Raw genomic sequence first — 25426 nt, 5'->3', positions numbered from 1 at the left:
AAATGGTGCCACAGGGAGTGTCGGTTTCTGGATTTTGGTGTCAGAGCTTGCAGTTAAAACATCTGCAGCAGCTGGTTGTGTCTCAGCCTTTCTCTGGGTCTGGCTTGATAATTTAGCTTAACAGAAAATGAAGAGACTGCTATAGCGGACTTGTTGCAGCGATTAAACTTTGTTACTAGGCTCTTCTAGCTGACAAAGCTAAAATGGAGTGAGGGTTTGATGTAAAGTAGATAAAGCATTCCTACTAGAAACCAGCTATGGACTTTAAAACAAGGTTATTGCTGGAACACTTTTCTCAGAGGTCTGTTGAATTCCCCATCACTGACAACATTTTAATCAAGAAAAGTCTTTCTCACCATTTACGCTCTAGTTCAAATGACAATTAACAAAGCCCTGTTAATACAGAAGTGCACCAGAGCTGCTGTAATAATTTTGTTACAAGAAGCAAGTAAATGAGCCCCATCAGAGCAAGCTCTGTTGCTTCCTCTTCCAGCATCATGCTAGAGCTCTTCAAGGCACAGAGCTGATGCAGTCCAGACCTACTTAACTCAGTGACAGGGACCTTTTCTCAGGTCATGGGACAGTGACCCTCACCCCAGCCTCTGCCTGAAGCTCTTTACAAGCTCCAGCCCCTTCTCAGTGCCTAAGTGGGAGCAGCAGCCTGTGGGGTGGGAAGAGAGAGGGCAGGAGGAAAGGCAGCCTCAGACTCTGTTCATGGAGAGCTGAACTAGCAGAACGTGTTGGTTCTGGTGCAGGAGCTGTGATGTTACCCCTGGTGATCTATGACCTGGGTGCCCACAGTAGTCCCTGAAACAGCCACTAGTGGCTTGTGTTGGTGCCTGTTGTGGGAGTTCCCATAGCACTGGCTGCCCAGGCTGGCCCCCAGGTTTGGAGAGTGGCTTTGCCCCAGCACAGGCTGGTACTGAAATAACTCAGTGGATTTTAATTCCTGCTGGTTTTGCCCACCTGCCTGTGTGCAGATTCCACATTTGCAATAAAATCAGCTCTTACTGATTTTGTTTTTTTGTTTCTTTTATCCTGTTTTAAGTTAAATCAAGGGAGATGTGTTTATTCTAAACCAGTGTTAAAATACTAAAGGATGGAAATAGAAAGTGCTATTTTATGTGTTCAGTGCCCAGCCCTTACATCTCTCAGATGATAAAACAGGCAAATCCTGGAGAGCAGTTCACTCCCCATTGTGCTCTTCCCAGTGTTTTGATGTCTGGTGGGTGAATTCCCCAAGCACTGGTTGGTAGTACAGGTATTAAAAAAGGTGCAAGGGCAACTGCCTGAGCCCTGCCCACTGTTACTCTCTCCAATGTTAGCTCACGTACAACTGTGTTTCCTGCTGACAGGCGAACCTCTCTAGGACCGTGAGCTCTCCGAACAGCAGGGCTCTGCTTGGCTCTCGGGGAACACAGGCCACCTCTAGCTGAAAAGAAAAAAAAGGGATGTGCTCTTAACTGCATTTGTCTGACCCAAATTAAATAGCAATAAATACAAGGCAGCTTAGGCTAGTGGTTTGAATGGGTCCTGGAGGGAGTCCGGCACTGACCCTAAGCCAGAAAGCAGGCTTAAACCTATGTTGTGATTTCTCCTTTGCTGTCTTCATGTGAGTTGGAGAAGGAACAATCCTGTCTTTTCTGAGCATATCCCCACCCACTGAAACAAATCCCACATGTCTCCGAGCACCTGAAACCTGGCAAAACTCAGGGTAAGCTCAGTAAGGCAGGGACCGTCTCTCCATCTCATATATCGCTGCGTTCAGAGTGCTGTTACAGGACAACAAAGAGAATTTGTTCTTTGTTCGGAAACACAGGAGAGCTCCAGTGCACATGCTCAGGAAATAAGAGCTCAGACAATATCCTCTGAAAATGTGGTAGGGAGTCAGAACTGAGTAGACCAATTCTCAGTTAATCTTGTTTGGGAGAAACAGGAGGGTAGATTAATTAATTTAATGATGTTTGTATTTTGTTTTCTAAAAAAAAAAAAGCATCCATGCTGTCTCTGGGCAAATGTAAATGAGTACAGAATGATACCAAGCAGCAGATGCTGTTCCCAGACAAATCAGATCAGTGGCTGTAGTGGAGATCACAGCAGTGAATTGATCAAAGGGCAGTAGACATACAGTCTGACAGTGTTACAGGACATCCCTGTAGGATCATCAGTGTGGGGTTTCCGGGGGGGGGGGGGCTCGTATGGGGGGGCAGTGCAGGGATTGGAACTGGTATGAGGGACACATCTTGTTGCTTTTTCACTAGTTGCCAAAGGAACAGAGACGGGGCTTGTGCCCTGCACGTTCATGGTACTTGCATAACACTGGTAGCTCTTTGTTTTGATCTCTGTGTGATGGTTTATTTAGGAAAACACCTGGCTCAAGTCAGGATTTCCTTCCTGGAGGAGTGGTGAGGGCTCTGTGTTGCTTGCAGGTGGGCATGGGAGGGTGAGATGTCCTGTGCTGGGAAAAGCCGGTGTGTCCTGGGCAGCTCATAGGAGGAGTGCGGACAGTCTCAGGCCATGTGGGTAAGCTGGAAGGAGATCCCAGGCAGGAGGCACCCCAGAGACCGTGGTGGGGGACTCCCAAGGAGGTGGGGAGCAGTGTGGGAATCCCCGGTCACTCCAGGGGAGGGAGGAGCAAAGCATGCAAAGAAGATACAGAGTCTCATTTCGCACACTCCCTCCATTTATTTTCTCTAATCCTAAACCTCCCTGTGCTACAAGTTTCCAATGCTGTTGTGAGCCAGTCTCCCTCTCCCAGGGTGAACACAGTCAATAGTGATGTTCACTTCACTCACCTGTTAAACAGCATCATGGCCACCTTGTCTGACCCCGGCCATCATCACCCAGGCTGTGCAGAGGGAGGAGGGAGGGTGCAGCAAAGGGGGTTTGCAGCTGATAGTGGAGGTGCCCATAGGAAAGCTATGAAGGAAAGGATGTTTTTTAATTCTTTGCTTCATTTTCAAGCGTGAGGTCCAAGAGTTGGGCTTGCAGGACTAACGACAGCCTGCCTGTGTCTGGTGGGGGACAGGGAGGGGAAAAAAGGTGTTCCAAGGATAGTCCTTAAAGCTCTCAGGAGCATTCTTGGTGATCAGAACGTGCAGGTACTGCCAAAGGGTGGCTGCAGCTCAGGGGGCTTCTACTGTGTGTTTGGGGTGGTCAGACAGCAGCACCCCAGTGTACCAGGACACGCTCCTGCCAAGGGGAGCCTATATGTGTCTGTGTGGGTGGGACATCTCAGAGCACACAGCAGCTGGGGCCAGAGGCAGAGGGAGACGTGAACATTCATGGGTTTACGCAGCGTGGGGGCGGATACACAGCAGAAAGACAGCTGGCCAGAGATGCAGGCTTTAGCGTGTCCTTCCTTAAAAAAAATACTTGCTAACCTACCAGCCACAGGGGTGTCTGCAGGTGTTGTAACCCCACAGGAATTTACGTTGCAGGTTTGTGTAACATTGTAGTGGATATAGCAGCAAGTGCTATAAAGCACATGCACACCTGCACCAGTGGGGATGTCAGGGTAAACACTGACAGATTGACCTTCTGTCCACTTTTTGATTGAAAATGTTGTGAAAACTGGCATGTGCTGGGCAGAGGCGCCAGCCAAGCTGCAGCCTGCAGCAGTCCTCTCCCTCCAGTGCTTCCGCTGGGTTGCAGAGCCAGGTCCCTGTGACTGTGACCCCTCTGTCCCTCTCATGCCCCACCATGGCTCTTCTGGCATCTTTTCATAGAATCACGGAAGGGTTTGGGTTGGAAGGGACCTTCAAAGATCATCCACTCAAACCCCTCTGCCATGGGCAGGAACATCCTTCACTAGATGAGGTTGCTCAAAGTCTTGTCCAACCTGACCTTGAACACTTCCAGGGATGGAGTGTCCATAGCTTCTCTGGGAAACCTGTTCCAGTGTCTCACCACCCTCATTGTAAAATTTCTTCCTGATGCCCAACCCAAACTCCACCCTCTTTCAGTTTAAAACCCTTGCCCCTTGTCCTTTCATGACAGACTCTGGTAAAAAGTCTTTCTCCAGCTTTCTTATAAACCCCCCTTATATATTGAAAGGCTGCAGTACGGTCTCCCGAGAGCCTTCTCTTCTCCAGGCTCAACAACCCCAACTCTCTCAGCCTCTCTGCATAGCAGAGCTTTTCATGCGCTCGGAACATTTCGGTGGCCTCCTCTAGGCCTGCTCTCACAGGCCCATGTCTGTTTTGTGCTGGGGACCCCAGAGCTGAACACAGTGCTCCAGGGGAGTCTCGGGAGAGTGGAGCAGAGGGAGACAATCACCTCACTTGACCTGCTGGCCACGCTGCTGGTGATGCAGTCCAGGAGACGCTTGGATTTCTGGGCCGCGAGCACACTTGTATCTACTTGTATCCCATTTGTCACCCACCAGTACCCCCAGTCCTTCTCCACAGGGCTGCTCTAAATCCATTCATCCTGTAGACTGTATTGACATTGGCAATTGCTGCCACCCAGGTGCAGGACCTTGCACTTGGCCTTGTTGAACCTCAGGAGGTTCACATGAGCCCACTCCTCCAGCCGGTCAAGGTCCCCGATGTTTCCCCCCACAATATCTGCCCTTGCCACCCTCCTATGCACCATGCAGTGAGGGTCTCCCTGTGCTCCTCTTCTCCATTCCCCAACTGCATCTCCAGCCTCCTGCTTTCTCAGAGCCCCTCCCCACCACCACTGTCCTCCCACACAGCATCCCAGGCTGTGCCCAGCTCCAAAGTAGCAGCAGAACAAGCAGCTTTTGCGATTTCCAGCCACTCATGTGATGATGGGTAGTGATGGGAGAGCCAGTGGGCCAAGCATGGCTGGTAACTGAGCCTTTCCCTAGTAGCAGACACCAATGAAGGTCTTTCTCTGTTGATTTTCATGCAAATGGTGGAAGAGTAGCATCCACCTGGCCATTGGATCTGGTTGAAACCACTCAACAGCTTCCAGAAGCCTGGGGTAATTGAATGAGTAGATGGGCAGTGTGGGGGAAAAAGGCTGAAAAAGGGAAAAGGAGACAGTCGTCAGGACTATGTAATGTGGAGAATGTGCAGGTAGTGGGATGTGCACCACAGCTGGTGTCACCACGGCTTGGGGAAGGCCAGGAGTGCTGGGACCAACTGCTGGCACTTCTGGGCTATGCAGGCTTCCCACCCTCAGCTCCTCATTGACAGGCACAAGAGGAGCGGTAGAAATAACTGCCACCCTGGGAAGTTTAGGAAATAATTGTAATCCTCAGGTTTCCATCACAAATGCACTCAAAAGTTAAAGCCAGTAGTGGTACTCACTTTGCCAGATGAGGTTCCACATGTTCTGCAGTGAATCAAAAGAGGTGCAACAGTCTTTGGACTAAAATTACAGCTTCTTCTGGCTGGTTTGCATTTGTCTGCCTGTTCAGATGCTTGAGTATTGAGTGATTCCTCCACAGCTCCTGCAGCATGCAAAGCATGAAGCTGCTCTCAGTTGCCACCCCAGGGCCTCGGGAAGGTGTGAGTGGAGCCCAGTAGCCTGAAAAATCACAGCTCCCTCTGGAAATCCCTTTGAGGTCATTGCTTTGCAGGAACAGCTGTAATCTAAGTGACGCAGCGCTCTCCTAAGATAGAGAGCCGCTGTGCTTTAATGTGGGCTGTGGACCTCTGAGTGAAGTAGGAGTTGTGCTAGTAAAGGGGCTCTGCTGTGAAGGGAGGGTTTTCCCCCACCAAAGCCTCTGGGGCTGCAGAGCTCAAATCACTAGCTTGTGCCAGGTCCTGGGGAGTCTGGGAAAGAAGTTGCCTTTTTGGGGAGTATTTAAGGTGATTGTTCATGCCTGATGATGCAGCCCATGCCAGCCCTCAGCCTGTTTCTGTGTCTTTTGCTCAGCAAACACCTTGGAGGAAACCATGGAAGCCCAGCAAGGGTCAGACAGTTGTATCTGCCAGGTTTAGGGGTGCCCTGGTGGGTCTTGAAACAGGAAAGGTTGAAGACCACACAGAAGCTCATGGCTTTAGATGGGACTGTGGTTTCCCATCAAACAGTGCAGCGAAAACGCTGCTTTAAAGCACTACAAAGCTGCTTAGAGCCCAGCTTTGCTCTGAGCATGGGCTACAGCTCCATGGTGCAATTTTGGAGTGGATTTGGGGCGCTGCGACAGGCAGGAGCTGTGTTGACACTGGGAGCAGGTGTTGTCCCTGGGTAACAGCTTTCCTTTCCCCCCTTCCTGTGGAGCTGAGCCAATCCTGGGACTGAAAGCTGAAGGTTTTGTAGTGATGTCTCCTTGTCCCACCCTACTTCCCCTTCCTTAGCTAAGAGACCACAGAGCTGGTCCCCCATGCTGTGCACGATGCCAGTGAGCACTCCTGTTCGCAGTGTTCACCCTTTTGTCTATTAACAGCCCACGTCTCAGCAGATTCAGTATGCAGGCTTCTTTCTAGATCATGTAGCCCTCTTCAGTGGAATGTTTCCTTCCCTTATTGATCATCCTGGGCCAATAATCCCTTTATGTGCATTTGTCACGGCCTTTGAAGTCTGAGCCAGCTGGATCCTGCCAGGTGGGACAAAATCTGGAGAGTCTTTTATGGAGAAAGGGAAATATCCTAGTGATGGGACACATTTCTTATTCTGGAAAGCCCCCAGAATATCAGGAGTTTCATCATCACGGCATTATGTATAGAAATGCTATTTTAGGTAATTTAGCAGGTGCTATGTGTATTAGTTTAATTTTTCTGTCTCCATCTGCTTCCTGCACAGCTGAGCACATGCCATGGCTGGCTGCAGAGGCACAAGGATCTGACAAATAGGCACAAAAACCCTTCCAAAGAATTTCTCAAAATATCCTTCCTGGCATGTTTGGGGCAGCAGGATGGGCTGGGTGAAATAATAATGGTCTCAGCTCCGGCTCATCCAGGAGGGCTGGAAGAGTCCCCAGGAGAGGAGACTGCCCCTGGTCCCCATTTTAGAGACATCATGGCCTTTTCTTCTGCCTCTGCTTGGCAGAGCAGCATCCCAGCAGTTCCATGGGCTGGATGTAATGACTCGCCGGTGCTTTGGGAGGCTGCAAATCTTCCCCCTGCTTGCCTGCTAACATTTTTCAATCCCATCTTTGCAAAGTCATGATCGTAAAGCTGGGCCTCATCCAGGTCCTCTCCTGCCCTTGTAATTGCATTACAGAAGCAGCAGGGAACGTGGGGAGCTGGGGGAGTGTGGGGGAAGGGCCAGCAGCATCCTCTGTTAAGGAAGGGAGAAAGGCAGGAAATAGTGGCAATTTTGGAGCTGGTGCCATTTTTTCAGAGGCTGGGGGAGGTGGGAGGGTGGTGGGCTGGGGCTGTGGGAGGCTGGCATGGATGCTAGGACAGAGGGATGCTGACCCTGGGTCTGTATCCCCAGCCGTGGGTCTGTGTCCCCAGCACACCTTGAGTGCGGTGGAGACTCAGCACTGGCAGGGATGAATTCATTCCCTCTTGCTTGTCGCTTTGCCAGCCAAGAAACGGCGCAGGCGGAGGTTTTACTTCTGCTGCTGCCTCCAGCTGGAGCTGTGTGTGGGAGGTGGCAGGGGGTGGGGAGGGCTTGGAGGAAGCTGGGAGAGAGGAAAGAGCAGGGCAGGGGGGGTTGGGGGGGGGAGGCAGCCTGAGGGGGACCAGGGGATGCCCAGGAATGGGACTGGGGGAATGGGCTTGAAGATACCCCCCTGGCCCTGGGAGCTGGGTGCGTAGGGGAGGGCAGAGTGCTACCCCAGACAAGCTGCCAGTGCAGGTGATGGGAGCGTGGGAGCAGCAGCCAGAGCTGTGGAGCAAACAGGAGTGAAAGGGGAAGAGGCTGAGAGGAGAAACAAACCCCAGCCACATCCTCCTCCCTAGAGCGGGGAAGCCTGGGAGCAGCCGGTGCTGTGGGGTGGAAGCAGTGCTGGCCACTGCCATAGGAGCCAGAAAGCCCCAAATGAGAGAGTAGGGAGGATGCTGAGAGTGTCTTGGGGAAATCCCCAGGGCAAGTGCTGCCAGGAGCCCTGCCAAGCACTGCAGGGTCCCGGGGTCTCATCCACAGGGTGCTGGGCTGTCCTCTCCAGCCCCTAGGATTCTGACAGCACTGGTCTGGCATGAATAAACTTTTCCAGTTTGTTGTGGTGCTGCTATGGCTTGTGTTTCCAGCTGCAGAGCGAGGAAAACAATTTTTCAGGAATACACCAAGCAGTTGTGCAAATAAATGTTTGCAAGGCCTGTGGCTGCCATAGTGACGAGCTCCATAGCAACCCTACAAGGAAATGAATAATTCTGTGCTCAAGTGGAAGTTAAAAAGGGTTGTGGTGGTCTGGAGTGCCACAAAATAGCCAGTCAGCAGAGCACCCAGGTCCACCCTGTACTGCTCCGGTAGATGCTTGTAGGGAGTCCTCGGTAATGGGGGCAGCCTTGCGATGCAGCATGTGGTGGGGCTGTGTCAAGGCTGCAGGGCAAGCCTTTCATTTCATCATTCCTCAATTTCCATGTAGGCAGTTTTAGTGAAGGCATTTGCAGGTCATGCACTGGCTGTACTGCCTCTGCTGTCCCGTGCTCTGTGTTCACCATGTCCTGAGCCCCCTAAGATGCTGCATCCCTGAGTTTGTTTCAAACATGGGTTTGTTTCCTTCCCTCCAGTTCTAGCTGTGCTGGAAACGTTCCTGAAAATGAAAGCCAGCTCTTTTTTTGAGCTTTGAAGTGTGGAGTAGAATTGAAGAGAGAGAAAAAAATCTATCCTATGGGGGATGGGTTTTTAGAGAAAAACCTATTGAGTCAATGGCATAAACAGCGAGTCCTTGGAGTCATTTCCATAGGAACCAGCCCCTCTGTTCCGGGCAGCCTCCCTGCAGCAGCACCCAAGGCTGCCGCTGAGTGGGGAGCAGGGCTGCAAGGGGGGACTCTGAGGTCTGCCCGCGCCAGGCAGAGGGAGCAGGGCAGGGCAGGCTGCTCGCTATTGAATCAGTGATTCACAGCTCTGATTCACAACTCCATCCTATAGCTGTGGAAAACGGCCAGATCTGGTCATCAGCTGTGTGCCTTTTTCCAATGCAAGAAGTTATTTTTGAGCATTTTTAGATTACAGCACTTGTTTTTTTTCTGTGCCTCTGAATTCTGGATGATTGCACTGCAAGTAATTGAGGCACTTGAATTTCCTGCTTTGAGAAGTGAGCTCAATACCATTTTTGCAGCTCTAAGCCATTTCTAGAATAGCTTTTCTGTGTGGCATCATGGGAAGCAGGCACACAGCTTTGGGGCTGTTTGTGCAAAATTTGGGAACACTGGGTGCAGTAAGTTTGCAGAAAAGGACTTGGGGACCATCAGGTAGAACATGAGTCACCAGTGCACCCTTGCTGTGATGGAGACTGACTGGGTTTTACTAGTAAGATTGTAGCCAGCAGGTCAAAAGAAGAGATAGTTGCCCTCAATTCCTCTCTTAATGGGACCACACCTGGAGCACTGTGCCCAGTTTTGGGCTCCTCACTGCGACAAAGACATGGCCATATGGGAGCCACCAAAATGATCAGCGGTCTGGAGCCCAAGGCAGGGGAGGAGAGGCTGAGAGTGCTCCTTCAGCTTGGAGGCATGAGAGCTAGGAGAAGGGTCTCATTGCTGTCTTCAGAGGTGCACAGTGAAAGGATGAGGGGTAACGGGCAGATGTTGCAACAAGACAAATTTGGAGTAGATGTTAGGAAATGTTTTTCACCCCAGGGTGGTCAAACACTGGAACAGGAGGCCGGAGAGGAAGATCCATCTCATACTTAAAATGTGGCTGGTCAGGCCCTGAGCATCTAATATCAAGTTGGGTCCAGCTGAAAGCTTGGCCCTGCTTTGAGTGGGGTGTTGGGGCAGAGACCTTCCCACCTTCATTAGACTGGGTGCTTCATGTCCCTCTCCAGCTGAATCAGTCTATGATTTTGTGATCCCAGAAGGCATTAAGGGGATGTAGGACTTTGGCTGTCCCCCTGACACTGGGGTACAGCCATAATGCAGGGGCTGGTGAAGCCCACCATGTGAGTTCATGTGTGTTCACTCCCTCTCTAAGACTAGAAGAAAGGAAAAGGGTCTGAAAGGCTGCCCATCTCCCCTTCCTTCAGGGATGAACCTCCCTTTGCTCTCTGGTGTTGTATGGCCACCCCTCCCTGAGGGCATACAGCTCCAGAACAAGAGCTCAAAACAACCTAAACAAGATCCACACGTTTCTTGGTACAGCTGTTCCTCTTGTGCCATGCACCGGACAGGCTGAACTGTGTCGCACAACCCTCGCCCAGGCTTCAGGGACTAACCACCATCCTTCTTCCCCCTGCTTTCCAACCCAGCCCTGGACAAGTCTGGTGCTTTGTGGCGGCCAGCTCTCCTGTCTGTGCCTGCATGCAGCCATGGGGCCAAGGATCATTGGGGTGGAGAGTGAGGACCACCTGGTTAGGGAGTTCAGTGAGGCTGGGGGTCCTGGTCCTACTTCCCAGGTGAATGCCCTGACCACAGAGTGAGCCTTTCCTTCCATGCATTCCCTCTGTCCTAGGGCACAGAGGCACGGCTTTGACAGGAGGCAGGAGGAGCTTCTGTCCAGTGCAACCCATTGCCTGAAGGAGGGGCAGGAGGGGAGGAAAGAGTCTTTCGGGAGGTGGAAAATGTGATGCTGGCACTGCTGCATCGAAGAGGGAGTTGAACATGGGCCTCTGATTTCAAAACAGAGTTCAAACTACCAGAATATTACAATCTAAAAAAAAAAAGAAAAAAAGATTTGGCACTTCCTTGTGCTTTCCCTTTCCCCATCCCTGGATCCCATCACCGTGCTAGGGCAGCCTCTAGAGCCAGAAGCAGTGTCTGGGAGGCACCAGAGTGTTTCTGGGCAGCTTTCCTGCAGCCCTGAAAAACCTGGGAACCTCAGCTGCCAGCCACGGGGGCAGCTGGTGGGGCAGGAGCTGCTGGTGTTAACTGGTGACTGAATGGGTTGTGGTTTGCAATGGTGTTTAGGTTCATAAGTCCTTTATTGGATCTAGCCCGGGGTGCTATTCCCAGCTGTGCTTGTGACATTAACAGGTCACTGCAGCCCCAGGGCTGTCTCCTCCTTGTCCTCGCTGCCTGGACTGCCTGCACGCTGCTTACTGGCATAACACTGAGTGCAGGGTAGCGGTACCCATGTCCAAGGAGTCTCAGCACAACCATCACGCAAGCGCTGAAATCAATTTGCGAGGTGGGCAAGCCTTGCTTCTGGCCTTCTTGAAACTGTGCCACCACACACATAGCAGAGGATGGATATAAATAGTTTTCGGGATGCCCTGGGTTGCAGCAGACAGCAGGTATTTCAGAGGCGGTGCTGTTGACAGTGTCGTGCCAGGGCGGTCTCTGCTACATTAGGGATTGTTTGCATCCTTCACAGATAAACTGGTGTAAGAGCAGTGCCCTGCACCCCGCTGGGGCTGGATCAGGCAGGAGGTACAGAAGGGGAAGGGACTGGTGGTCATGTGGTCCTGGCACAGGTCCTGCATGGTTTTGGACAAGTTGCTTAAGACCAGATTTTCTGCAGAGTAACTGGGAGTGTCCATACATGCATCCTTACACTCAGATCTTGTGTTTCAAAGGGAGTTTGCCCATGTATACCCCTCACTTGGTCCATACTAAGCTGTGTGACTGAGCAGGGCCATGTGGGGCCTGATCAGAGCTCATGGGCACTCTTATCCATCCCGTGCATCTGCAGTTTTTCTTCCTGTGTGCAGGACATTTGCACAGGGAGGATAGTGAAAGCTCTTGTGCATTCAGGGCTTCTCTCCTTGCAGAGCTTTGATGCAGCTGGGGCAGCGACCTAGACACGGGAGCTGCCCACACTACATGCCAGATACAACCTTCAAGGATGTGCCTGTGGGTCCATCTCATTTCTGAAATGGCCATATTGAGCCTGTCCTGTGTGTGAAGGCTGCTGTGGGTGCAAACGGCGGGGGGAACTCGGGCAGCAGGATGCTCAGCATGGTGGTGAAGAGCCCATCTGCCACCCAGCACGCAGCGCTGAGTTGGCATGGGCAGTGCCTGCACTGACATTTGCAGCGCGCAGGGTGCTGAGTGCTCAAGCACGGAGCTGTGACAGGAGAGTCCAGAGCTGGGGGAGATCTCGGCTGTCTGAGCATGTCTGAGCAGGGCTTCAGGGTCTGGCAGCTCCTGGGTGCAAGGGCTGGGTCCACTGTGGTGGAGGAGGAGGCCACCTCCATGCCTTGCAGCCTGGTGGTTTGAACATTTGCCTGGGAAACAGGCTCAGCTCTCTCCAAGGGGGAGGGCTTTCACCCTCCCCCATCTCAATTCTGGAGATCTCCCAGCTGCAAGAGCAGGGCAGCCCTTGTCCCAGGCAAGCCAGCACACAGCAGAGCCTGGCATCCCAGTGGGCAGCAAGAGCTGCAGGTGGTCAGAGCACTCAGCTGGGAGAGGGGAGACCGGCAGTCTGAGTGATGTGGTCACTTAGGGTCAGAGCAGAGGAGGATCGAGGAAGCTGGTGAGATGTTTAGGTCTCTGCTGGAAGCAGTGAAGCTCCGGGGGGCGCTCTGGGAGCACAGCCCTGACCTCTTCGGAGGGGAAGTGCCACCACCAGTGAGCAGTGGCCAAGCACAGCTGGCACCTGGCAAACATGAAAGCGGGTCTTGTTAGACTGCGCACAGACTGCTGATTGTAACCTCGGCCACAAACCCTCCTTAAAGCCTGGTAACATTCCCAGAGGTTTCCCAGGCAGATCTGTGGTGCTCAGCCCCTCCATCGCCCAGTCCCAGGGAACCAAGGTGGGCACCCACCTCCCTTCTCTCCTCTCCATGTTGCTCCACCCTCCCCAGGACTGTTTGCTGCCAGCTCTGCAGAGCCAGCGGCTGCTTTTGGACTTCCTTCAGAGCAGGTTTCATGGCACTGGGCAGCTGGCTGCATGCCACGATCACACTGTGGGGTTTTCTCACTCTCAGTCTCACAAAGGAAGCTGCAGACCAGAGCAGTAGCCTGAAATACTTCAAAAGGGGCATCCACTCACATGGCCTGCAAAAGGAACAGAGGACCTGGTCGTACAAGACTGGATGCAGCTCTGGGACTTTAGGACCAGCATTTTTTTGTGGTGTTATATTGGTGGGAAGGCACCCACAGGGATTTTGAGGTGATGAGGTGCTGGCTGTCTCTGAAGTCAGCCAGAGTTAGGCAGGTGTTGCTGGAAGGACCACTGAGCCCCCAAGTGCTTCTGGTATTGGGAGACTTCTGAAAGTGTGTTGACTCTTAAGTGTTATGTAATAGAAGGATTTAAAGCCTGCAAACTCCTCTCCACCAGTGGACAAGCCGGCAGCCTTGGCTTCTCATGCTCTCTGACAAGCCCACGCCTCCTGACTGAGCTTTAGTAACTTGCTGTTTCTTTTCTTTTCCCATAGCTCCCAGAATGGAGAGGAAGGTGGAGCCTGGCCGAACAACCAGTTTGACACGGAGATGCTCCAAGCCATGATCCTGGCTTCAGCAAACGGTTGGTCTCCATTGTGTGTGGAAAAACTATGGCACTTGCTTTCGTGCGAACTTCTCAGATGCATGCTATTAGATAAGAGGCTGGTGGGATTGATGTTTCTGGATTGACTGAGGTGGCTTCAAAAGTCCTTCTTCAACAGATGCTGGTGGAAAAGCACTGCTGTCTCTCTCCTTGGCCCTGCAGAGGAGAGGGGTCGGGACGGATTCAGACAGAGGAGATACCAGATAGCCATCAGCATCAGGCATGCTGTAAACAGGGGTACCTCTTCCACCCAAACTATATCATCTATGTACCAGACGGAATATTATCTGGCTTGTGACAGGGTTGTGTTACATGAAAGAGCCAGTCTTGAGATGTGTTGTAAGCTACTTGGCTTCAGAAAGTCACAGTAAATGAAATGTCTGCTGTGTTGCAACTTGCTGTAAGGCGAGGAGATAGGAAGCCTGGAAGATTTGCTTGTGGCTAGAGGCTGGACCAGGAATACAGTAAATGCCTGACAGTAGCCGCAACAAGCCTCCTGTCCAGAGATGCCAGTGTGTGCTTTCTGCTCACACCGGGTCCCTCCACCGAGCCGTGGGCTCACCAAGGTTTGCCCCACTGGCTGCTGCTGGCTCTTTGCAGTTGTAGTTGCTGGGGTTTGGGTTATTTTGGGTTGGTTTGTTCTGGTTTATGGCTGTGCTGCGTGGAAGTGGTGGGCAGGGAGGGGTGTTCCCATGCACCCGCGGTCTCCATGGCTTTATGTAAAAGAAGTGCATTTATCACTCTGTGCAGCACTACAGATAAAGAGGCTGGTTTTCATACAGCCTTTATTTATAAATACCGCCAAGTCTTTTCCCCCTTGATTTAAAAATAGAAGCAGCAGCACAGCCATAAAACCCTGTGCAAAATGCTTAGGATGTTTCCTTTGAGCTGTTGGGAGAGAAGGAATCTGGGGGAGGAGGGATGGCTTTAGTGTTGCTTTCTTGGAAAGCTGCTGCAGCTGAACTTTGCTGCTCTGCAGACACCAGGCAGCCTGGAGACACAGCTGCCGTGGCCAGGGAAGGGGACGAAGGTCTTGGGCAAGGGAGTTGTTTACACTGAAAGGAAAGAAACAATGCGAAAATGTGTCTCTGCTCTAAAAAACGACCATGGAAAAATAGCCTCCGGCCTTGCACGTGGTTATCATCAGCCAGTGCCTCCAGATCCGGTTTCCTTGCTCGCAAATAAAGCTGTTTTTCTGACTGCTGCTCCAGCAGTCCCCAAGACCAGAGAGATGAGCAGGTCCCTTCCAGGTTAAGCACCAACTTCCACATAGCCCCGGGCCCTATTGCAGCAAATCTCCCCCAATCCACAAGTCTCAAACAGTCCTAACCTCTCCCACGGCTTCAGTGCATCCAGGGGGTTAATTTAAATCAGATCCATCTGCTAGATAAGGGTTTTCCCTGGTGCAGCCCCAGGGAGAGGATGGCTCCATGCTCTCCATCCTTCTCTTGCCCCCACCGGTCCCTTGCTTGGATGGATGGATGGATGGATGGATGGATGGAGACATAGCATAAGCTTTTTCCACCAGCACTGTGTTTTCATGTCTCCCCTACTCTCTGTCCCCCCTGCCCCCCCCCCCCTCCCTTTTCTGCTCTCATTCATTAATAGTGTTGATTGGAGCAGGCTTTGATTAGGGGCAGTGCTAATTGCCCATTAAGCTTTGTGCTGCCCATCCTTGGGTAATGTTTCCTGGCTATTTAAATGATCCTTATCTCTTACTGTCACCTGCTGGTCTCTGTCTGAGCTCTAGGCTGGCAGGTGGGACACAGTGACACAGATGATGGCACTGTGTGCTCTTTGCCTACCCGCTCCTCCCAAGTGTGAGCTGGTCCCGCACAGAGCAGTTGATGCTGACTTCCACCGCACTACATCAAGCCCATGCTCAAGTCTGTGCCGAGCAGAGACTGCCTGGGAGGCAGAAGTTCCTTTGATCCTGCTCTGCTCCAAGAGCATCTGGAAGGGGCTGGTGATGCTCTGCCTGCATCCTTACCCTGTGCCAGGGATTATCCTTCGCTTTAGCAAGAGGCAGAACTGGCCCTGCCATGCCAAGCCTGCACGATCCACTTGCTCTGAGGATTAAATCACTTACTTACCCAATGGTTAAATCACCCTCCCAAGCCAGTGTGCCTGGGGAGCTGGTTTCCCCCAGGGCTGTGACCCTGGTGTGGGGCTTCTGTCTCCCTTCCTCTGGATCTTCCCCCCTTGCAGCTGGAAACAATATGACAAGCCAGTGTTTTGAGCCATCTGAAGGGACAGAGGCAGCTGCTACGACAGACCAAGGAGCACCGATGCTCCAGGATACCAGACACTAAAGGGCAGACATTCTGTCCTTAAAATACTCTGGCTTCCAGTGAGAATTTATAGGGGTGCCATGAGATGGTGGAAGAGCAGATGGAAAGGCAGCCCGAGGAGGTCCTTCTCCCCAGCTCCACTGCCTGCAGGCAGGGGCAGATGCGCTATATTGGGTTCTCCTGAAAGTCCCACCAGCAGCTGCAGGAGCATGTGCTCCAGTGCTGCCTCTAGTTTGCCTCTCCTCCCCTTTGCTTATGAGGGCGATGGAGCCACTAACTGGTTATTTTTGCCAAAGCCCAAATTCTTGTTTTCCTCCTCAGGATCGTTTGGGATAATGTCTGAGTTCTGGTAAAGGCTGAACATAACCTTTCCAGCAACAAGAGCTGAAGTGCCCTGCTTGGCAAGAGCAGCTCTGTGCCCATTTATAAACCTCTATTGTTCCTGTTCTCTCTTCTTTTCAGCCTTAATGTCAATGTTACCTAGAAACAGCCCTTTGCTCTTACCCTGGACCAACAGGCAGGCTGGGAACTTCACGGGTGGCTTTTTCTCCCCCATGAAAGCTGTGCTGTGACTGCAAACTAGTTCACAGGGACCAGTTGTCCTGGATGCCGCTGGGATCCCACAGCCTCCTCACTGCCCTGGTGCAGCTGGGATGGTCCAGTAGGGAAGCACGGCAGCAGTACCCAGTGGTGAAGGCACAGGAGAAGGTGCCCAAGACCCCAGTCAGGCTGTATCCAGCTGGAGGAGCCCAGAAAAAAAAATCTGCCCCACTGCCAGAGGTCATAGTCCACATGCGAGCTGGCCCCTGGCTGCAGCCTGGCCTGACAGCACATCTCCAGCCATCCTGTCCCTGTTCATAACACCCTGATGGGTATGGGGTTGAGTTGGTTGTTAATGAAACAAGTTGCTGATGAGGTGGGCTGAGGATTAGCGATAAATGTCACTAACTGTATATGCACATCTCCTTCAGCCCTTCTCCAGACCAAGGTCCTCAAAGCCCCGCCAGGTCTGGGACCCATTTAATGGGGACTGTAGAAAAATTCTCCTGCCACTGAATGCTTCCACAGCAGAAAGCAAAATGGCATTTCCCCACAGTGGTTTGCTGTGTTTCTACACCCTCCTGCGTGTCCCCCAGCCTTCCTGCACAATATCCCGCCTGTTTTCGGACTCAATGTGTATTTTCCTCTGCCTGCTCCAGCAGAGCAGCTGTAACTTTTCAAACTGCAGTTGCTTAATACTTCCGACCCCTGCAAGGGAATGTGTACACAGCAATATTTCAGGGGGGCTGGTGGGATGTGGCCCAGCTTTTTGTGTAGCTTTCTGGCTGGCTTAGCCACCTCCATCTGCTCAGGGGAAAGCAAAGGCAACACGGAGGAGTGTACAGATCTGGTCTGGAGCAAGGAGAAAAAAAGGAAGGGACCAGCCCACATTCTCTGCTCGTTGTTTTTCTTTATTCCCTCAGTCTCTCTGCCTGTGAGAGGAGGGAGCAGTAGCCCCGACGCTCCCTTGGGCCCTTCAGGTGTCCTTGGTGGGTTTCTCCAGCCTCCCAGGAGAGCGTGACCATAGCCACATGCACGAAGCAGTTAAAAGGCTGAAATGGCATCCACAGTATCCAATGCAAAGGCAGGGGTTTAGCAAATCATTTCTGAGCAGGGCTGTGCAAGGATCCCATGGTGGGCTGTGCATGGGCAGTCACGCTGGAGTGAGTTCCCACAGCGGCTCATGGCAACAGCATTGCTTGTGCTCTGCCATCCCCGCCGTGCTCATTTCTCCCCTTGCCTCTGTGCATCCCCTCTGTCTCCATCTGGTCTCTATCTTCCAGCAGTGTCCCAGCATTGCGCGGGGGCCGTGTGCATTTTCCCACCCCTGCGCTTGCTCTCTCTTTGCTGGGGCTTTGTAGAGTGACAGGAATGAATTTGCCTTCCCCTCCCCCTGCTCCCAGATCTGGACCGTAGGACACACTTCAGCATTGATTTGCTTCGTGCTTGGCTTCCTAGAGCCATTTTGTGGTATTGCAGGGGAGGGATTTTATTCGCTCATGTGCTCTGCTCCCTGAATAAACCTGGCTGGAGAAATAATGGGGGCAGGGTTTTAAATGCAGTGGAAAAAAAAAAAATTGGATTTCCCTTAATGCATTACTAATGGTTATGTCTGTACAATATGTTTGTAATGGGCCACTTTTGGAGGGAGGGATGTTTTTCTGCGGAGGCAGCAGCCGGGGAGGGTGGCAGAGCAGACAGCGTCAGGCAGGCAGGGAGGGACAGGCAGCCCCATCGCTGCTAAGCGCAGAGGAGAGGTTGCCCTACTCCAGCCAGCCTCCAGCCCCAAATACCAAACCTTTAACAATGATGTGAGATGGAAACAAGGGATTTTTGGTGCCAGCTGCACCATGCTCCCCAATACGCACATTGCAGCTGTTCCATGGAGCAGTAGTGCTGGAGGGTAATGACGGGTGGGGGGGGCGAAGGTTGGTGGCACTGAGGTCTGGGTTTGACACCCCATGAGAGCCTTTCGGGGCTGCTGGGGCTTGGGGTGGGCTCTGGCCAGCACTAACAACCTGCCCTTCTTTTTTGTCCCCTCCTCCGGTGTCCCCCACAGAAGCTGCTGATGGCAACTCAACCCTGGGCGGCGGGACGGGCACCATGGGGCTGAGCGCCCGCTATGGCCCCCAGTTCACGCTGCAGCATGTCCCCGATTACCGGCAGAACGTCTACATCCCGGGCAGCACTGCCACCCTCACCAACGCCGCTGGCAAGCGTGACGCCAAGAGCGCCGGTTCCTCGGGAGGCAACAAGAAGAAATCCGGGAAGAAGGAGAAGAAGTAGAGAAGAAGAAGGAGACCTTAGAGCTACAGGGCAGCCGGCTCCAGCACTCCCCCAAACCACAGCCCAGGCCGGAGGACGAATGTGATTTTTTTTTTTTTTTTTTGTGATGCAAAAAGTAGGAAATGCTGCGAATGTATCTCATCATCATCAGAGCTAGGAGCAGGGTCTTGCTGCTGTTAGATCTCATGATGAAAACCAATCCAGAAGCTAAACCGAACACAAACAAGTGCCCTGTGAATACTTGCTAATGTTTTATACGATCCCTCGGGTATTAGAATATGCAAGGGTGGAAGGTCTTTTGCCACATCTTTGGATCCGATTTGTTCCCAGATAGTCCGAGAAAGGCACAAGGCTTGTGCTCGGCTTTGCCCAGTGTAAATAATTTTAATGCGGATATTTTAATTTATAGACCTTCAGTCATTTTTTTTTTTAAAGGAAAAGGCAGTTCCTAGCTTAGAGCCCATGCTCCAGATCTTTGCTCTTAAACTTTCCATTAGTAAAATTCACCCTCAGTTAATGATAGCGATGGATTTGTTGCTGAGAAGTTGGTAGGGAGTGCTTCAGTTCCTGCTTACCTGTTACCCGGGAAAAAAAAAGTAAGTGTTTATATTGCATGAGTCAAAGGGAATATGGCAAAGCTGCATCCTCAACATTTTTTTTTTAAGAAGTGCAACCACCAATGGCCTGAAATATGAGACAAAAAACCCCCCTCCTGATGTCTGAGAGGTAGGGAATTCAATGAGGAGCATGCCAAGGTGTGCAGCAGCTGCCCCAGCAGTTCTAGGGGTCTCCGAAGAGCAGACACATCTCATCCCTTCTTTGCAGTAAATATTTATATGTACAGTTAATGTTCTTCTGGAATTAAAGCTGAGAGAGTCTCGCTCCCCTGTGGCCAGGCAGCCATCTGGCTGAGTTCCTGCTATGGGCACCAGGGGAAGATGCTTCACGTTTCTGCACACCGTGTCTGCATGCATGTCCTTCACCTCACACCTGCGCTAGCGCAGTTAGCTCCACGGACCCAGAGAAGTTCTCGCATGCCCACGCAGTGTGGTGTGAATGTGCCGGCAGCTGCCCAAGCCTTTGCGCTGGGGCTGCCTTGGGGGAGGGTGGGGGGTGGGATCAGTCAAGCGGGATGGGGAAACTCATTGCTTCTTATTTGGGGTGTAGACCCCAAATAAGGGTTATTTGGGGTCTCACTCAAAGAGGTGAGATCTGCGGAGCTGCTGGTGCATGGCTTTGGTGCAGAGTTGGTGACTGAGTAAGTGACGGTTGGTTTGGTGGTGTTTGGGGACCAGAGCCAGAGAAGGTACCCGAGAGCTGGGGGTGAACGTGGGGTGATGCTGCAAAGCTGGGAAGCCGGGGCAACAAGGGGGGGAGGCGTCACATGGGACCACGCCAGACCAGCCTGGAGGAGGTGATGCTCCTGCTGGCTTTGGGCTTTCCAACCCGTGGATGGAATCGAAGGATGAGGAATAGAATTTCTCCATGTCACCATCACCCTTGCACCAGGCCGGCTTCCCATATCAAAGGAGCTCTGAGTCCCCCCAGGAAGGCAGAGGGGGACTTTGTGTAGCCAGAGCGAGGAGAGGGGCTGTGGGGTGCCAGGAAGCAGCCATGCTGGGTTTCCCAGGGTGTGCGTGTTGTTTTTTCCCTTTTTAATCACTAACACGTAACTCACCTGAGCAGATCCATCCCTCTCAGCCAGGCTCCAGCATGGCAGCCATCACCCCACCACCCCCCCTCCCCAAACCCAGGGCAGCAGGAGCATCCAACATGTTTCATCCGGATCCAGCCACCTCCGGCACTGGCTGCGCTGGGAGCGGTTCCCACCCTGTCCCCTGCAGCTGCCACCTGCCCCTCTCTAGAAATGCTGTAGCTGAATCGTAGTCTTTATATTTCTTTTTAATCTGCAATCTGAGGTAGTGTAGTGAGTGTCGTGTATTTAGTGGCGTGTTATTTTTAATCTCGGTAACTAACTTGTGGACACCAGTATTTTCAATTTTCTCTGTATCTTCTTTCCATGTGGTCTGTGCTCCGAGTGTACGTAAAATGAAACACGTTTGCCCTTTCAATGTGTCTAATATTGAATTATACTATATATTATATATATGCTTATATCCTTCTTATACCCATATAGACCAACGTCGATGTGTTACACGCAAGTTTTATACTCTAATATTTATATCGCTTTTTTTCTTTGGGAAAAAAAAATAATAAAATGTTTTCTTCTGAATAAATGGTATTTTTTCCAGTGGGAAGAGGGGGGCACAGATGGGGCCTGTCCATCCCAATGCTGCCACTGTGCCAAGGCTGCTGGCGGGGTGGGGGGTGGTTCAGCCCCAGCTTGGCTCCAGCAGGGGGGGATGGTCTTGGGACACCTCTGTCCTTGGGTCCCCCCAGGCCTTTGGTCTGAGTGTGACACGGCCGTGGGTGGCACTGATGTGCTCTGGCTGGTGTTTTTGGGGAAGGGCAGGGCAGACCCTGGCACACCCCACTGAGGAGACCGCGGTGTCCACAGCTACAGCCCCTTCCCCAGCCTGAGGGGATCCAGTTGCCCTTCCCCATCACTGGCAGGGATCTGTTCTCCCTTCCCCAGCCCCGAGGTGATCTGCTTTTTGTGGTGCCTGGGCTCCCCTCTCTGCGCTTGAGGAAGGGCAGATGGGGGAGTCAGGCACCGTGCCCAGGGTCTCCTGGCCAAGACGAGCCCCCTGCCTTCTCCCTGCGGGGGGGGGTCTGACACAGGCCAGGGAGAAACGTCCCGTGACTCGGGGTGTCACAACCGGAGGAAAAAATAAGCTGCTGCTGCCCAGATGTGAGGGGGAGGGTGGAGGAGGAGGAGACAGAGCAGTCCCGGAAGACAGACAGACAGACAGACAGACACACATAACCCGGGAGGCGGGGAGAGGGGACTGGAGCTAGTCCCCCCCCACATTAGCAGCACACAGGAGGCTCCAGGAGCGCAGGGCACAGCCCCCCCTCACCGTATTCCCATTCAGCCCCCCCCAGTGCCTCCGTCCGGGCTGCAGCTCTGTGGCCTCCACACCCCCCACCACCCCGAGACAGCCCTCACATGCAGAGACCACCCCCCCAAAACCCCCTTGCACACTGACACTCCCCAAATCCCCTGCACCCCACAGAGACACTTACCCCCTCCCCCCCCCAAAATCCCACTCCTGCAAAGACCCCTGAAAATCCCCATGCACCTCATAGGGGACCCCCCCCCACACACATTCCCCTGCACCCCTCGGAGTCAACCCTTCTCCGCTCCCTGTGCATGAGGATGTGATCACACGCATGCACATGCCTGTGCACACACATACACACCAGAGGGGGTTCCAGCCAGAGCATCCTCCTTTGGGGCAGGCGGTCCCAGACTACAGGGGAGGGCCTGGGGGTCAGGATGGTGACAGGGCAGGGACCTGGCGCTGTGGGGCCCCTGTCACGCCGTGCCCTCTGCCCCTGGCCCTGGGGGCCACTGTCCCTCCCACGCTGGAGTACCTGGAGCGTGTTAGGGACAGGTCCAGGGGGATGACGATGGGGATCAATCACATTGACTCACTGCTAACGGGGACCGGGGCTAAGCACATCCAGGTGCCACCCATGGGCTGTTCCCAGCACCTGCCCTAGCCCGGGTGGCATCGTCCCAGGGCACTGGGCATTGCTGCCCAGTTTGCCGGTGATGCCACTGGGCACCTGGAGCCAGGCAGTGGTGGAGGAAGAGGGGAGGGTCAGGCCAGCGGGTCCCCACCTGGGTGATGGCCACTGCTGGTGGGGAGCAAAGAGGCTCTGCAGAGCTGCGGGTGTGGGTATGACTTCAGGAGCCCACAGCCTCCCAGGTGCCCTGAGCTCCATCATGTCCCCAGCTGCTGGTGTCAGTGTAAGGATGTGCGCAGTGTGAGGATGTGTATTGAGTTTCATTTTGTTTCTCCTCTCTGTTGCACTAAAATCACCCAAGGGCTCTGCGAAAACTGGGAAGGGAAATACGCAAAGACACAAACCTGGCCAATTAGCACTGATGAAGGGAACCCGGTCAGCCATTCTAATTAACAGGGACACACGGGAGCGGGAACATGTTCACTGCAGCATGGTTAGCCAACGGAGGACTTCCTGAGCTGAGGTGATGAGAAAGGGAGGCCAACAGAAACAGAGCCCAAATCACAGCCCTGATAAAAAGGACACAAAGAAGGTGGCAAGATTGACCCCCAATGGCTCAGTGACCATCGGGGGATTAGAGGCATAGCTCCTGGGAAGGGTGACTTGACCTTGGAAAGGAGGGGATGATCCTGGATGTGGGGTGGGAGCGAGTGAGTGGATGGAGGGGGGGTCTTTCACCTCCAGCCATGGAGGGTACTCAGGGGCTCTGTGACTGGAGTGGGACATGGTTTACAGCCCGTATGCCTGATGCTGGCTGCTGCAGGGGGGGTTGAGTGGCTGTATCCCACCCCCCAACCAGGTGTGCAAGTGTATTCACCAGCAAACTTTGAGGTGGCCCAGCCAGCGAGCAGAGGGGGACCTTGGGTCTGGGGCAGGGTATCAGGCAGGCAAGGGTCCATGCTTGGATGCTCTGAACATCCCTCAACAGCCAGAAGGGGCTCGTATCCTCCTACACACGGTGCCCTCCTGCTGCTGTCTCACTCTGCTTCTCCTCCTCCTCCATCTCCTTCTTCCCCCGCCCTGCACTGGGAGAAGGCCAGCACCTCTTCCCTGCCCCTGCCCACTGTCCCTTGTCACCCTCCCAGGTACATCCATGGCATGGGACCAGGGGAGCCCCAGGCTGCTCTGCAGGCAGCTGGGCTGGAAACCTTGGTGGTACAGGAACAGGTCACTCAGTGCTGGAGACCCTGTTGTCCTTCCCCTGGGGATTGTCCCTAACTCACCACCTGCTTCTGGCGGGGCTGGAGCCTGCAGGCGCCACAGGCAGCGATGGACCCATGTCACCAGCTTGTGGGGCTCTTGTTCTCAGCAGTCACTTTTTTTGGCCAGTTGACCTTGAAAATCAAACTAAAACAACAACAGGAAAAAAAAAAGGAATTGAGCAAACCCAGTTTTCCACTGGATTTGTGAACTGAGCTGACCTGTGGTCGCTTGGCCCCAGGGAGGGTTGGGTGGGGAGCTGGCATCCTGCCTGCTGATGTGCTCCTTGGCATCAGGCTCCTGTCATGGGTTGAGTCCCGTCAGGCAGCTCCTCCAGCCGTGACCTCACCCAGCAAAGAATGGGGGAAAAAGATCACCAAAAAAGCTGAATTTTCACTCAGCTCCGTCTCGCCCCCTCCTTTGGGGTCCCCAAAGGAAGTAGTCGCCTTGGGTCTGACACAGACACTGGGAGCCACAGGATTAAATGGGTCTTTGTGCATTCCAGTGCCAAGAGCCTGCAGCTGGATTTTGAGCCTGTCTTGAGCAGAAGAACCCCCAGGGAGCCAGCGGCAGTGGGGGGGCTTCTCCTCCTGTAAACACATCAGCAGGGAGGGCAGCTGATGCCGCCAAAAACCACTCAGAAATCTTGGTGCTTGGGATAGAAAAGGTCTAAAAGGTCCTCTCTGGGGCAGTGGGTGCAAACAGCCAGGCAAGGAGAGTGGGTGTCCATAGCAGGGTGGCACTCTGGGAAAGCCCTTCCCACAGCCCGTGCCACCGGGCTCCCCACCAGCGCCTTGCCATAACATCCCCTGGGATTTTATCTCCCCCTGATGCAGCCGGCTCCTCTCACAGCCTCACATTCCCGGGTGAGACTGAGAGGTGTATCACCATCCTCCACATTCCTTCCTGCTCTATAAATCCACTTCCTGGCGCTTTGATTGTTTTGGTTTTTTTTTTTTAACAGTTTAAGCCCAGCATGCAGAGACGAAATAAAATTTGCCTTTTGCTGGCTGAAACCTTGTGACTGCGGTGAAGGAGAGGGTGGAGGGAGGGCACTGCCTGCCCTTTGCTGGCCCCACCAGGGCTCGATGGCTGCCAAGAGCTCATCCATCACGCAGAGGAGCAGGACCAGCTCTCAGCCAATCTCTGGGTTGCAGGAGACCGGACAAAATAGGACATGGTGGGATTTCGCCCTTTCGCAGCCTGCCTGAGCTTGTCATGGCCTCTGCCATGCAGTGGCATGAACTGCTTGGAGCCCACTCTGTCTCTCTGTCCGTCCCCCCCTGCAGGGCAGAGCCCCTGCCCCAGCCATGCTGGTGGCCGCGTGCCGGATGAGCTTGTCCCTAGGGAGCCAATGGCAGCTGCAGCCAAGAGCTGAAGTCATGGAGCTGGGGAGAGGGACAGGCATGGATGGGGAAGGAGAGGGATGCCAGGCTGGACAAAAGCAAACCGGGTGGAGGGAGGAGATGCTGTGGGCACTGCTGTCAGGCCACGGTGTAGCTGGAAGGGCTCAGCTCCAGGGAGACACTGCTGCCTCCCCGGAGCCAGCACGCTTTGCTAGAACTTGCTGGGGCCCCTGCGATGCTGTGGGTGCGACCTGGCAGGGTCACTGTCACTGAGCTGCTGGTGGAGGCGCCAGCCCATGCTCTTGGTCCTTGGGCCTGCTACTGCCTCTGCAGTCAGCAACAGCCCTCCATTCCCCTAGAGACCAGTGCTGGCCCCCTCCAAACCCATCCTCAGGGAGTCCCTGGTGGCACACAGCCAGGCAGGATGCCCACAGCCTGCATTGGCCCTCAGGGAGTTCAGGCAGAGGCAGTGCTTTGGGAAACCCCCAGCCAAACAAAAATTCAAGAAAAGCCACTCACGGCCAAAATGTTCCTTCAGCAGTGTGCACAGCGATGGGCAGGGGCTGCCTGTGCCCAGCACTGCCTGCCCAGCCCTCCTCCCTTCGGCACATGCCCAGAGTGGCCATGCCTGGCATAGGGAGGGGGTTTTTGACACCC

General features: G+C 53.4%; 1 protein-coding gene across 1 annotated transcript in view; it reads left to right on the top strand.

Annotated features, from left to right (window-relative positions):
• Positions 1–19142, top strand: part of LOC104839138 — a 37408-nt gene extending 18266 nt beyond the window's left edge. Inside the window, exons 5-6 of the mRNA XM_010579259.1 lie at positions 13343–13431; positions 18343–19142. Coding sequence (XP_010577561.1) covers positions 13343–13431; positions 18343–18569 — 316 coding nt within the window. The 3' untranslated portion in view covers positions 18570–19142. The remainder of the gene's footprint in view (positions 1–13342; positions 13432–18342) is intronic.
• Positions 19143–25426: the final 6284 nt, after the last annotated feature.

This window comes from Haliaeetus leucocephalus, unplaced genomic scaffold, assembly GCF_000737465.1.
Source record: "Haliaeetus leucocephalus isolate CR32 unplaced genomic scaffold, Haliaeetus_leucocephalus-4.0 Scaffold656, whole genome shotgun sequence".
Classification (NCBI taxonomy): Eukaryota; Metazoa; Chordata; class Aves; order Accipitriformes; family Accipitridae; genus Haliaeetus; species Haliaeetus leucocephalus.
The sequence above is the reverse complement of the archived record's forward strand: the minus strand, read 5'-3'. Positions and strand labels throughout refer to the sequence as shown.